Source organism: Triticum aestivum, chromosome 7B, assembly GCF_018294505.1.
Source record: "Triticum aestivum cultivar Chinese Spring chromosome 7B, IWGSC CS RefSeq v2.1, whole genome shotgun sequence".
Classification (NCBI taxonomy): domain Eukaryota; kingdom Viridiplantae; phylum Streptophyta; class Magnoliopsida; order Poales; family Poaceae; genus Triticum; species Triticum aestivum.
This window is the reverse complement of record NC_057813.1, coordinates 394,337,225-394,352,206: the sequence shown is the minus strand read 5'-3', so window position 1 is coordinate 394,352,206 and position 14,982 is coordinate 394,337,225. Positions and strand designations below refer to the sequence as shown.

Genomic DNA, 14,982 nt, shown 5'->3' with positions numbered 1-14,982 from the left:
ATAAAAGCGAGGATAGATCTAAGTAGTGCCCTCTTTGTCATTTATCTTTTAATGGAGTTATGCTCAAGTCCGGGAGGTTCCTTGCGTTTCCCTTCATGCTCGGAGATCTTTTGATCTAAGGCATCCAACCGCTTATTGCAAAGTGTAATCAAATTACTCATGCGGTTGATATTCCCACCAATATTCTTAAGTGGTTCAACAAATTTTTGCAATTCACATGATTTCTCTAGAATTTGGGTTCCTTCATGAGAAACGGCTGATCCTTTTTGTAGGGGAAGTACTCCTACTATCCCCTCTATAATTTCATAAGCGGAACTAGGATCAATTTCAATAAAACCCCCTTTTGCGGCAAAATCAAGGAGTTTTCTATGGGGTAAGGTTAACCCAACATAAAAATTGCAAAGCAAAATCTTGAAATCTCCTTATATAGTGCAACTACGATAAGATGCTAACATCCTAAACCAAGCATCTCTTAAATTTTCTCCTTGTCTTTGTTTGAAGTGGAGAACTTCAAAGTCGGGAGATGACGGGATAAAAACCGAGCTAGCCATAACGACGAACACACACAAAAGGGCAAGTGAAAGAGAGAGGAGGAGATTGGGAAAGAGAGGGCGAATTAAACGGCAAGGTGAAGTGGGGGAGAGGAAAATGAGAGGCAAATGGCAAATAATGTAAATGCGAGGGAGATGAGTTTGTGATGGGTAATTGGTATGTCTTGACTTGAGCGAAGACCTCCCTGGCAACGGCGCCAGAATTCCTTCTTGCTACGTCTCGAGCTTGCGTTGGTTTTCCTTGAAGAGGAAAGGGTGATGCAGCAATAGTAGCATAAGTATTTCCCTCAGTTTTTGAGAACCAAGGTATCAATCCAGTAGGAGGCTCCTCAAAAGTCTCACGCACCTACACAAACAAACAATGAACTCGCAACCAATGCAATAAAGGGGTTGTCAATCCCTTCATGGCCACTTGCGAAAGTGAGATCTGATAGAGATAATATGATAAGATAAATATATTTTTGGTATTTTATAATATAGATTGCAAAAGTAAAGATGCAAATAAAACTAGATTGAAAGCTTATATGATAATAGATAGACCCGGGGCCATAGATTTCATTAGTGGCTTCTCTCAAGATAGCATAAGTATTACGGTAGGTGAACAAATTACTGTCGAGCAATTTATAGAAAAGCAAATAATTATGAGATTATCTAGGCATGATCATGTATATAGGCATCCCGTCCGTGACAAGTAGACCGACTCCTACCTGCATCTACTACTATTACTCCACACATCGACCGCTATCCAGCATGCATCTAAAGTATTAAGTTCATAAGAACGGAGTAACGCATTAAGAAAGATGACATGATGTAGAGGGATAAACTCATGCAATATTGTAAAACCCCATATTTTTATCCTCGATGGCAACAATACGTGCCTTGCGGCCCCTGTTGTCACTGGGAAAGGATACCGCAAGATTGAACCCAAAGCTAAGCACTTCTCCATTTCAAGAAAGATCAATCTAGTAGGCCAAACCAAACTGATTATTCGAAGAGACTTGCAAAGATAACTTAATCACACATAAAAGAATTTAGAGGAGATTCAAATATTTCTCATAGATAAACTTGATCATAAACCCACAATTCATCGGATCTCGACAAACACACCGCAAAAAGAGTTACATCGAATAGATCTCCAAGAAGATCGAGAAGAACATGGTATTGAGATCCAAAAAGAGAGAACAAGCCATCTAGCTAATAACTATGGACCCGAAGGTCTGTGGTAAACTACTCACAACTCATCGGAGGGCTATGGTGCTGATTTAGAAGCCCTCCGTGGTCGATTCCCCCTCCGATGGAGTGCCGGCGAAGGCTCCAAGATGGGATCTCGCGGATACAGAAGGTTACGGTGGTGGAAATAGTTTTTCGTGGTCGCCTTTGATGTTCTCGGGGTATGTGGGCATATATAGGAGGAAGAAGTAGGTCGGTGGACGCCCGAGGGGCACACGAGATAGGGGCGCGCCCAGTAGGGGTGGGCGCACACTCCACCCTCGTGGCCGCCTCGACTACTTCTTGACTTGCACTCCAAGTCCTATGGATCACGTTCATTCCAAAAGTCATGCCCAAAGGTTTCATTCCGTTTGGACTCCGTTTGATATTCCTTTTCTTCGAAATACTGAAATAGGCAAAAAACAGCAATACAGGTTGGGCCTCCGATTAGTAGGTTAGTCCCAAAAATGATATAAATGTGTAAAGTAAAGCCCATAAACATCCAAAATGGGTAATATAATAGCATGGAACAATAAAAAATTATAGATACGTTGGAGACGTATCACATGCAACAAACAGGAACTGGCACTGGGCACTGGATCAATATGTTAGTCCCAAAAAATAGTATAAAAAGTTGTCAAAAGTATATGAAAGTTGAATAGTATTGGCATGCAACAATCAAAAAATTATAGGTACGATGGAGAAGTATCAAGTACCGGACCAAAGCATTAGCACTTTTTGAATACATGAACTCCTCAAACTACGGTCATAACACATAATAGGTGACTATAGACTTGCAAGATAGGATCAAGAACTCACATATATTCATGAAAACATAATAGGTTCAGATCTGAAATCATGGCACTCGGGCCCTAGTGACAAGCATTAAGCATAGCAAAGTCATAGCAACATCAATCTCAGAACATAGTGGTTACTAGGGATCAAACCCTAACAAAACTAACTCGATTACATGGTAAATATCATCCAACCCATCACCGTCTAGCAAGCCTACGATGGAATTACTCACGCACGGCGGTGAGCATCATGAAATTGGTGATGGAGGATGGTTGATGATGACGGTGGCGACTAATCCCCCTCTTCGGAGCCCCGCACGGACTCTAGATCAACCCTCCCGAGAGAGATTAGGGCTTGGCGGCGGCTCCGTATCGTAAAACGTGATGAATCTTTCTCTCTGATTTTTTTCTCCGCGAAAGCAAATATATGGAGTTGGAGTTGAGGTCGGTGGACGTCCACGGGGCCCACGAGGTAGGAGCGCACCCTAGGGGGGCGCCCCCACACTCATGGACAGGGTGTGGGCCCCCTGGTGCTGATTCTTTCGCCAGTACTTTTTATTAATTCTGAAAAATTGCTTCGTGGATTTTTAGGTCATTCCGAGAACTTTTATTTCTGCACAAAAATAACGCCATGGCAGTTTTGCTGAAAACAGCGTCAGTCCGGGTTAGTTCCATTCAAATCATGCAAGTTAGAGTCCAAAACAAGGGCAAAAGTGTTTGGAAAAGTAGATACGACGGAGACGTATCAGCGACAAGCGCCGGGGAGGAAGCTTTTGGAGCTGGAAATGGGTCGAAGAGGAAGGTGACGACACGGGAACCTGTTGGACATGCTCCCGTGAGCGAAGACGACGAGAGGAGGAAAGGCTCGAACACAACGACGTTCTGGTCGCACACACTGCATGCCAAATCGGTGGTCACCACCAGTAATGGCATCACGAGGGGGCAACAAGCTGGCAAAGGTTGTATGGTAGTTAGTCCATCCAGGGGAGGTCACAACTGAGGTTGTGGCTTAGTTAAATATGCTCTGGTTAAGTGGCAATTAACCTCTGATGTTTGTTGTTGCAAACTTGATCAACTTAGTGTGATCAACAGAGAGATGTTATGTGACAAGTGTGATGTCTGGGGTGTTTAGGCTAGGAAGGACTACAGTCCTAGGGAGTTTGAAGAGAAATGGACCAAGGTTTAACATAGTTGCTTTGCAACTGACCAAATGGTCCAGAAACTTGAGCATGATGATGCACTCATATGGAGTATCAACTTGAGCTCAAATTGGTCAAGGCAGAGTAATTTGTTCCTATGAAGAGGCTCAAAAAGTCTCATACCAATTGACCAAGCCAAAATAGTACTTGCTTCACAAACATCTATTCTGGACAGAAACTTGCAAAAATTCTAGAGGAATAATGGATTAATGAACTATGCCCAAAATTGGTGGAGATAGGTTATATGGATAAAAGAAGGCCTAGAAAAATTTGCAGACATAATGGAGCAAGATAAAATACACTTGCTTCACAGACTAAAATTTTGGATAGAATCAAAGAATTGAAGATGAGCTCACATGGAGGTATGAAATGAGCTCAAATTTGGTGGAGGGCTATAATATGATGATGTTGAGGTCGTGCATAAATGGCAACTCATTTGGATATGCCTAGCTTATACCTCCTTCACAAAGCTTCTTTGTACACAAAAATTTGGAAAATCATAATTAAATAATTACTAGGCAAATGAGGTTGCATTTTGGCATGTGGCAATGATATGGACAAGGAAAGATGTCCAAGGAGTTTGAGGTCATTTGGGAAAGGAAAATAGCACTTGCTTCACAATGTGCCATTTAGGGCAGAATAGGAAATGAATTATTTGAGGATTATTTTTGAACATGGCAATGAAAAGTTTTGCCATATTTCAGCAATATATGACCCAAAAAAATTATGAAAATTATTCGGGAATTTTAGGAGTGAGGGAAATATAGGTTCCTTCACAACCTAGGGTAAAAAGGACAATTCCTTTAATAGAAAAGGAATATTCCCAATAAAAAGAATATTGGGATTTGGTCCAAGGTGGAAATGGAAAGGTATAGGGTTGGATTTGGGTATGACAAGCCGCTCTGGAATGAAAGAAGAGGTCATCTTCTTCAGTTTCCAGACCACAAAGCCACGGAAAAAGAAAACTCAGGCAAAAACCTCAGAAAACAAGAGAAAAAGAAAGGGCCAAAAATCAGGTTGTTACACATTGTCAACATCTGCCGATTTGCCCGTGCAGCTTACCCATCGATCTCCATACCAAGGCCGTCGTGAGTTTCTTAGATGACGCCTACCAAACGCCCCTTTCCCCTAGATCCCCATCCCCATCCCCCACTCTAGAGCGTCGCAGCCTAAGCCCGGATACGCTTCCCGTGGAGCTCGAGGAGCGACTGGCCCAAAAGAGGTGTATCGCGGTCTCTTCGCCCGACGTCATCGAGGAAGCTGACGACCATTACTGGCCGTAGGAACTCAAGCAGCGGGCTAGAGTATGCGGGCATGTCTCTTCCGCCGGCTACGACATCGAGGTCATCGACAGCGACGGCCTGAGGTGGGCTATGTCACATGTTAAGTGGCTCAACCCCAACCCCTCGGGTTCAACCGCCGTCGATCTCATGCATGACCCCGCCACTGATCTCCTTTGGCTCGTTGTCAACAACTTGCCATCCTACATTGCCATCGAGACCCTTTTGTCATTTCTAAAGGACACGTTCTGTGATGCTGGCTTGGGATCCACAGGTTCAAAGTCAGACCTCATCGACAGCGACCACGAGGAGGGAACCTTCTCCGGCTCTTCCAAGGGGAAAGAGCCCGTCTGCGACATCAGGGAGGGCACCCTACAACCATGCTCTTCCAAGGGGAAGGAGCCCATCTGCGACAACATGGAGCGCATCCAGGGTTCGTGATCTTCCCACGGGAACGAGCCCATCTATGAAAAGTGAGGAAACCCATGATTTGTTTTGTCGTGCCTCTTCACAAGGGGAAACCCATGATTTGTTTTGTCGAGTCTCTTTTGTAGTGTAGTGAGAATATGTCCAGTTTTAATTGCTATATTGAGTTGTTTGCAGTATGCCTTGTTTATTTCAATTGTCCACAATGCGATGCTCTGTATGTGCAATTATTTACTGTGCAGTACATTTTATCAATCTAGTTTTAAACATACCGATAGGAATGCATATATTTGCTTCTGTTAAGCTTGTTATAGCTAGCATATGCCTCTTTTAAAGTTTTTTTATTGTTCTTTTGTTTGTAGTTAGCATATGTCCAGTTTCAAATGCTATTTTTGGTTATTCGTAGTATGCCTTGTTTATTCCAGTTATTCACAACATGATGTTCTATATGTGCAAGTATGAACTGTGAAGTTCAATTTCATCAGTACCAGTTTCAACAATACCACCATGGCCCTGTTTGTTTCGGATTCTGGGACCAGATTCAGCTTTGCTAGTGAAGCCGAATCTGGAATCCAAAACAAATAGCTATTTGGAATCAGCTTTGCTAGTGAAGCTGAATCTGGATTTGGGTCATTTTTAGTGCAATTTCCTGAAGCACCTCAAAGTGTAGTTCGGTGGTGAAGCTGATTCGCACAAACAGCTTCGCCACTGAAGCGAATCCATCGGTGATTAAAATCCAAGCGAAGCTGAAACAAACATGGCATGAATGACTACATTTGGTTGCTGCATCTTGTAGTTAAACACGCATTTCCATTTTTATTTAACAATAACCAGTGTACTTAGACCGGCACAATACTAGTTTAAATGACCATGTTTGCTTGTTGTTAAGTGATAGGCCTGTTACAGTTAATGATAACCCGCAAGTATACAGGATATTGTAGCCTCTTTTGATAAGTAAGAGTGTTGAACCCAACGAGGAGCTAAACGTAGAACAAATACTCTCTCAAGTCCTATCGGCCACTGGTACGACTTTACGCATGCTTGATGTTCGCTTTACCTAGAACAAGTATGAAACTAGAAGTACTTTGTAGGTGTTGTTGGATAGGTTTACAAGATAATAAAGAGCATGTAAATAAGAAGTAGGGGCTGTTTAGATAAAGATGCAATAAAGTAAATATAGCGAGTGTGGAAAAGTGGTGGTAGGAGTTGTGGAATTGTCCCTAAGCAATTGACTACTTTACTAGACCGATAGCAAGTTTTATGTGGGAGAGGCCAATGCTAGCATGTCATCCCCGACTTGGAATTCTATGCACTTATGATTGGAACTATTAGCAAGCATCTGCAACTACTAACGTTCATTAAGGTAAAACCCAACCATAGCATTAAGATATATTGGTCCCCCTTCAATCCCGTATGCATCAATTTCTATGCTAGGTTGAAGCTTCTGTCACTCTTGCCTTCCAACACATAGTCCTATCAACATACAACTAACCCTATGGTGTGATCCACGCGCGCGCTCATATGATGGACACCAAAAGACAGCAACATAACCACAAGCAAATTAAATCAATCATAGCAATTAATCAACCACCAATAGGACAACGAAAATCTACTCAGACATCATAGGATGGCAACACATCATTGGATAATAATATGAAGCATAAAGAACCATGTTCACGTAGAGGGTACAGTGGGTTACGGGAGACTAGACCGCTGTAGATAAAGGGGCGGAAGGTCATGGAGATGTTGGTGAAGATGGCGGAGGTGTTGGTGAAGATCGCGGTGATGATGATGGCCCCCGGCGCCACCGGAATCAAGGGGGAGAGAGCCCCCCTTATTCTTCTTCTTATTCTTCTTCCTTGACCTTCTCCCTAGATGGGAGAAGGGTTTCCCCTCTGGTCCTTGGCTCCGATGGTGTGGGAGGGGCGAGAGCCCCTCCGAGATTGGATCTGTCTCTCTGTCTCTCTCTGTTTCTGCGTTCCCAGATCCTTCCCCTTCATCGTTTCTTTTATATCCGGAGATCCATAACTCTGATTGGGGTGAATCTTTCGCCCAGATTTTTCTCATAAAATTAGCTTTCTTGCGGTAAAAGAAGAGCGTCAACTACCTTACGGGTGGCCCACGAGGGTGCCAGGCGCGCCCAGGGGGAGCGCCCCCCCTGTCTCATGGCCACCTCGGGCACTGTTTCACGTTGATTCTTCCTCCGAAAAATCCCAAATATTCCAAAATAATTCTCCGTCCATTTTTATCGCATTTGGATTCCGTTTGATATTGGGTTTCTGCGAAACATAAAACATGCAACAAACAGGAACTAGCACGGGCACTGGATCAATATGTTAGTCCCAAAAATAGTATAAAAAGTTGCCAAAAGTATATGAAAGTTGAATAATATTGGCATGGAACAATAAAAAATTATAGATACAACGGAGAAGTATTAGTTAACACACATTTTCACTTGTTTTGCTTTACTAGCATGCTTAACCTGCACACTGAAGCTATCTTTTGGAGATTATTTTGTCTGTCATGGATAATTTTGGTTGATGTTTAGCCTGTTGTGCTTAACATGCTTCTCGATGTCCCTACACAGGACAATTTTGGGAACGACTACTGTTTTCCATCGAGGTTAGTTTCATCCCATAGCTTATATATGCTCACTATTCAGATATCGTAGTTGGTACCATATAGGCGGGGGCTGATAAGGGACTAATTAGTGAATCAGACTTTTGACTGGATATATCTGCAACCCATTTATCGTTAGGTTAACTAGGGCCATATGTAATATATCTGAGGCTACATAGCAACATGCACTGTAGTTAATGTCTGCATATGTAATCCTAGGCTACATAGCAACAAAGAAGAGTGTTACTTTAATGTTTTGATGATGTCTAGATACACGTAGAAGAGCAGCAGCAGCAGCAGCAGCAACAACAACAACAACAACAACACAACCATGTTTGGATACTCAACTTAGCTTAGAGGTTAGAGTTAGTTTCTAGCTCATGACTAACCCTGAACTAAGTCCATCCAAAGAGGTGTTTGGATGGCAGGGTTAGATACTTAGATTGACAACAAATGCACTCGGAGAACTAGCTCCAATTAGCACCTCTTGGGTTGGATAGTTTTTTTGGGTGGGTTATAGATGTAACTAGCTCAAACTAGCCCTCATGTTTAGATATACTTTAGGGCTATTTGATCCCGAATTAGCTCAAACTAACTCTAACCCATGGATACAGCAGTAGTTAATCAGCCGATAATTTGTAAGCATGCAATAAACTCCTTTCAGCCCATAATATAAGATGTTAATTCATCTAATATGTGAGTATATTGGATATTATAAGATATTATAAAAGAGTGTTGTACTACATTATTGTGCAATTGGTGTTTATCTTCTAATATTAACCTGGTGCTTTTAGGTACATATGTCATTGATAAAGATCCGCGCTTTGACCCTTTCTGCGTATGGGGAAATGAGATATCGATGAACCAGCATCAAGTGAGGAAGCTGATAAAGATTGTTAGTAAAATGGGTCAAAAGATGGCAATTAAACTATTTGTTTACACTTTATCCAATACAACAGCAAACTGCAGGATGGTAAGTAAGAACTCTGCAGCCTTCTTTTTACTGTCCATAATGAGTTCTGTTAGATGACAATGTCTGAATCTTTTTTCCTTTGCAGTGGTTCCCAAGGCAGTTTACTAAAGATTACCTCTCAAACTACATGATTGGTGGGCATGCAAAGGTTAAAGTATTTCTACCAGAACAAGATGATTATCTAGATGTTTCCATGAAGACCGTGAAGGGTGGGTGGTCGGCCATCACAAGGGGTTGGACTAGAGTTGTGCGTGCCTTCTGCATGGAGGAGGGCACAATATGGGCATTCCGCTTCACCTTGTTCAGCAACCAGAATGTATTTCACCTCTTTCTTTACCATCTCTAATAGTACAAGTATACAATTGTGGTTCATCATTCTTTATTTGGTTCTTATGTAATTCTTGATGTGTACCTATGAATCGAATAATGCATTGGTTGTCTGAACCTAAATGATATGGATAAAGCTATAGCATACATTCAATTTCAATTTCGATTTGATATAGCGGCAATTAAATTACGGTGAAATTACGCTCTCTAGGTTGTTACGGCACACACGGTTGGTAAAATACAAACGTTTGCGATATACACCATAATCCGAGATAGTTCACAGAGAGGAAACGTGTGCAAGCGTGCACACAGTTGCCGTTTGCAAAGCGTGTGCGATGTCAGACTCACAAACGGTTCTGGCAAACTAACCGTTTGTGATAGTCGCCTTATTGTACACGATTCGCAATCATGAACTGTTTCTGATGAAGTATGCATCGTTAACGTTGCACCATAGAATAGCGTGTGCAATAGTTGCCTATTCGTACATGATTCACAACCAAGAATTGTTTCTGATGAAGTATGCATTGTAAACGTTGCACCACAGAATAGCATGTGCGATAGTTGTCGTGTATGATGATGTTACGATGGTCCGACGTTTCGTAATCCTATCCGACACTCATACGATGATTAGCTAATCTTCTTAATTAGTTATCGACGGTTTGTGAAAAGCGAATGTGTGTGATTGTATGCTTATCATACACGTTCTATAATAGTGAACCGTTTGTGATGGGCCGCGCATCGTAAACGTAGCACCACAGAATACCGACTGCGATGGCAATGTGACCACAAATGAAAAGGAGTACTGTAGGGTCCCTATCCCCGACGGTTTCTGGGTCGTGTGGGAAGGACCCGCCCTATCGCCATCACTCACTAGGCGACGGTTCCAAATGCCGTTGCGGAAAGGGGTTAAAAACCTTTCGTATAGCACCGACGCGTACCAGTGAATACATAGTTCCACAAACAAGTCACATACTTATTGATACATATCATTGATGATGTTCAAGGACAAGACAAAAGACTCATGAATACATAGGGAAATATCATCATCACATGGATATCTCAATCAGTTGATTGGCCAACCAAGCATCTTCCATAATGCAATATCTTGTTACTATATCGGATAGCTCGACGAACAGTCTATAGGCAATTTCGTGTCATAGTTTTTCTAATTCCTTTTTCGTAACAACTAAGAGGGAATACCGCTAAGGCCTCCCCATCTGGGCAATCTGGGTTTTTTTTCTTTACGAACAAAAATCGCATCCGGAACTACCAAGACTGTTTCTTTTGTCTTTTGCACGACGAGAGATGGATCCCATATGTCAGCTGTCCCTCAGCTATTGGGGCAATAGGTGACATGGGGGTGGTTGGTAGAGAAAATTTTATTCCATACCGATCTAACATTGGCCTCCCTGGTGAGGTTTGCCGAGGTCGATCTGATAGAGACCTCGGGAACGCTTGCGTGGCCTAGCTATTCTGGCCACCGCCATGACTCATCGGAATCGAGCTCCAGTCTTGGTCCGGTGAAACATAACTTTCAGCCCCCAACTGATGTGAAACCAACGGTTGGGCAGTGATCCTATGTTGCTCCTCGTCCAGATCTAAAGTCATGGTCAAGAAAGTATCCACAAGGTTTGGGTTGTTGAGATCGATATCCCGATGAGGAGCTGGGACTTCAGCCTTCTCCAGTGTTTCGGTTGAACTGAGGTTTAGGTGCTCCGGTGTAGAAACTATGATGGAGCGGGTCAGATCATTGAGCGATGATGCCATCAAACCGCTTTGACCACACAGTGGGACTTGTATGGACACCAATATTGGGGTTGAATCCGGTGGATCTCGGGTAGGGAGTCCCGAGCTATGGATCATAGCTTGATGGTAACAGGACAAAAGAGGGGCATGATGTTTACCCAGGTTTGGGACCTCTCGAAGAGGTAAAACTCTACCTGCTTTGATTATATTGATGTGATGGGGTACAAAGTACAAGATGATCTACCTCGAGATCGCATTTATATGCCTCTAACTCTACCCTATGGACTAAACCCCTCGACTTATATAGGCACCAGGGGTACCTAGGGTTACCTGTAGGTCGGTTACATCTAGGGATAAACATGCCGATGATTCAAATTTGTCTTGAAGCATGCGCCAAGTTTTCGGAAGATTCCATCTTGAATACGACGTGGGCCATGGCAAACATGGAACATTCTTCGGTTGCCCGGGGGTCCTCCGCCCGGCCCATGACTAGCAACAGCCGACGTCGTTAGCACCCCTAGTCCAGGACACCAGCAGCTCTCACGCGGGCACGGCCGACGCGGCCCGATGATGGTGGCCCCGAGCGAGCCTGGCAATCCACTCGTCATGGACCTGCCAGCCGGCCATCTAGGCAGATCAGGTGGCTCGGAGTGCTCCCAAGTGGCCCTCGCGGCACGCCACCAAGCAACGGACGGCTAGGTGATGTTCAGCCGCGAGGCGCCCAGGAAGCGGGTACTCCATTAAAATGAGCATCTATGGCCATTAAATTGAAACCATTAGAACATGTGTCTAAATAAGTTTCAAATTTAGACTATTTAATTTTGAATCTTTATGTTTGAATTGTAATATTCATATTTGAATTATTTTTTGCATTGTTATTTTTTAGTTGTGGAAGAATTGTGCTATTTATCTTTTATTATTTTGAGTTGTCAAAAAACGAATCCCCACCTGCTGTCTGTGGCATACGGAGACGTGTCCGTTGACACTTGGTGTCGTCCGTTCGGCGATCCGTGTTGCAGTTTCCCTAACAACTCGCACCACCATGGGAACTACATGTACAAGACCGTAAAATTAGGGAAATGTTATTGGGAGAACGTCAGAAATCTGGCCGCCTCGCGTGAACGCCTCATTGGTCGTCTGATGCGATGCACAGATCTTGGTGCAGGGGAAGTGACACGCAACTTGTTCGCTAGAACACAAAAGCTGGATGAGCACTATCCTATCAAAACACCCCGGTAAACGAATTGGCTAGCGCTTCAAGCCTCCACCCAGGGGACCTGGGATTGAATACCACTCCCTCCTTTTTTGACCATGTGGCAAAAATATGCAGATTTTTGTTTTAGGTGCATGGAAAATTATTTTTCACAAATGCACATGGAAGATTTATAAATTTTTAAACTTGTCACATGGCAGATTTAAACTTTTTTTTTGAAATTTTCACATGTCATGTTGTTTTGTATACTCCATCCGTTCCTAAATATTTGTCTTTTTAGAGATTTCAAATGAACTACTACATAAGGATGTACTCCCTCCGTTCCAAAATAAGTGTCTTGAGCTTAGTAGAAATTTGTAATAGAGCTAGCACAAAGTTGAGACACTTATTTTGGGACGGAGGGAGTATATAGACATATTTTAGAGTGTAGATTCACTCATTTTGCTCCGTATGCAGTCATTTATTGAAATATCTAGAAAGACAAATTTTTAAGAACGGAGGGAGTAGATGGTAAAAAAATAATTAAAATGTTATCCTGATCCGATGGCAAATTCATAACATTTTGTCTTCCAAACATGGCAATTTTAGGTCTTTTGTAATGCTCGTAGGGCAAGCTTTGGGAAATTTTATCACATATTCATGGAAATTATGGAAAATGTTTTTCTAATTCCTCACATGGCAATTTTATTACTACGAGCATTGTAATTTTATTATTATTAGTAGGGGCGTGACATTTTTTTAATAATATGACGATTTAATTATTAAGAGTACGACAATTTTATTATTAAGAGCATGGAAATTTAGTTTTAATAAGATGGCAATTTTATTTTTCATGACATCGCAATTTCATTGTTTTTAATCATGACAATTTCATGTGTATAATTTTTATATTTTTCAAAACAAAAGTATAAAGGATGGCAAATTCGTTGTGAATTTTTTTTAATTAGTATACAAATTTGCCATGTGTGATCTTCTTTTTCTCCATTTTGGACCAAGATATTGTTTTTGTTGGTTTCAACTTTTCTGTAGATGTACTATGGCCTTTTTGTCATGTAGGTATATGACGAGAGAAGCCAGGCTACGATTAAGTCAAAATCAAACATCCAATCCAAAATCGGAAGTCCTTGATTGAATGAGAGGCCTCCAATCTTAGGAAGCTTAGTGATATATACTCCCTCCGTTTCTAAATATAAAATATTTTAAAGATTTTAATATGGACTACATACGGATGTATATAGACATATTTTAAAGTGTCGATTTTTTCATTTTGCTCCGTATGTAATCTATATAAAAATCACTAAAAAGTTTTATATTTACAAACGTAGGGAATAGAAGATATGGAATCTCACTAGAGTGCAAATTTCAAAATTATGATTTTTTTATCATGTGTTTTACAAACAATTGGCAGTTTTTCATGTTATATAGCATGGTAAATCTTCTTTTTTGTATAAAGGGAAATGTTTTTAAAATTAATGTTGTTTACTAATTTTTGTTCTTTGGGCCCATCAAACGACGGAAACATTGGCGCTCCGGGTTTTCATCCAGCGAACCTTGGTTGGTTCACCTCTCTTCCTGAGCAAACAATATGTGTCCTTCTCAAGGTTTTGGTTACCGCTCGAAATTTCAAGATTTACCATGGTTACCCCATATTTCAGTCCCCCTCGGTAAATCGGCATTTCCAGCAAAAAGATTCAATTTTCTGAATTTTTTGAATTCAAACGCTCAATGTATAGTAAAGTGTGGCAGCACCTCACATAATGCGCGGAGACAACGTTCCACTGAACTAGTAGCTCAAATTCCAATTATAAATTTCATTCGAAATTTTCTCGAAATTTCGTGGTAACCGTGGTAACCATATTTACCGGTCCCCCTCGGTAAAAGTGCCTCGTTCGGTAACCAAAACCTTGGTCCTTCTCAGTTGGCGTGCCCTAGCTATTGACATCCTAAATTTATGAAATTATTCCCAGTTGGCAAACCTCATACAAAGTGGTTGATAGTCTTGTCCATGAGACCGGTCCTTGTGTGGTCAAGGCGAAAAAGCATTCTATACCATTAATGGAAACTGCTTCTGCACCCGGTGCAAAGAGGACTTGCTACTTACTTGTTTGATATGGCTAGCCTGCTCAATTTCTTTGCAGGGGCAACCAGGAATCCAAAGTGCTTTAATATCTCAGGCTCGTGAACCTACCCAGTGGCGTTCTTCCCTACCATCAGAACCTCTTGCTTGCTTTTACATCCCCATCTTGAACGCGGGCAAGATTTCAACAAAGAAGACATCACCACCATGGCAGGTAATATCTTCTACCTTCAATCAATTGCGCTCGCCATGGCAGCCGCCATCGGAGGCCGCGGTAGGGGGTAGTGGTAACGCGTGACGCTCTCTGTTTTTCATGCTGTGCGGGGGCTCGCCGCGGGTGAGGAGCGCCACGAGTGGACTAGGGAGGACGGCATCACCGTTTCTAGTTCTCTGCACAGAGAGCCGGTGCAGATCGTATATATAAGCGCAAAGAAGGTCGGAGAGGCCACCAGGATGGTGTAATAGCAGCCGGTGCCGGAGTGGGGAGCCGGCCGCAGAAGGGAGGACGATTAGGGCGAGGAGAAGGAAGAAGCTGGCCGTCCAGCGGCAGATATAGGCTGCTCTTGCG

At 42.4% G+C, this 14,982-nt stretch overlaps 1 protein-coding gene across 1 annotated transcript in view; it reads left to right on the top strand.

Annotated features, from left to right (window-relative positions):
* Positions 1-14,351: 14,351 nt before the first annotated feature.
* Positions 14,352-14,982, top strand: part of LOC123160762 (uncharacterized) — a gene marked incomplete at its 3' end in the record, with an annotated part of 1,139 nt that continues 508 nt past the window's right edge. Inside the window, 1 exon segment of the mRNA XM_044578598.1 lies at positions 14,352-14,628. Within this exon segment, the coding sequence (XP_044434533.1) occupies positions 14,622-14,628 (7 nt within the window).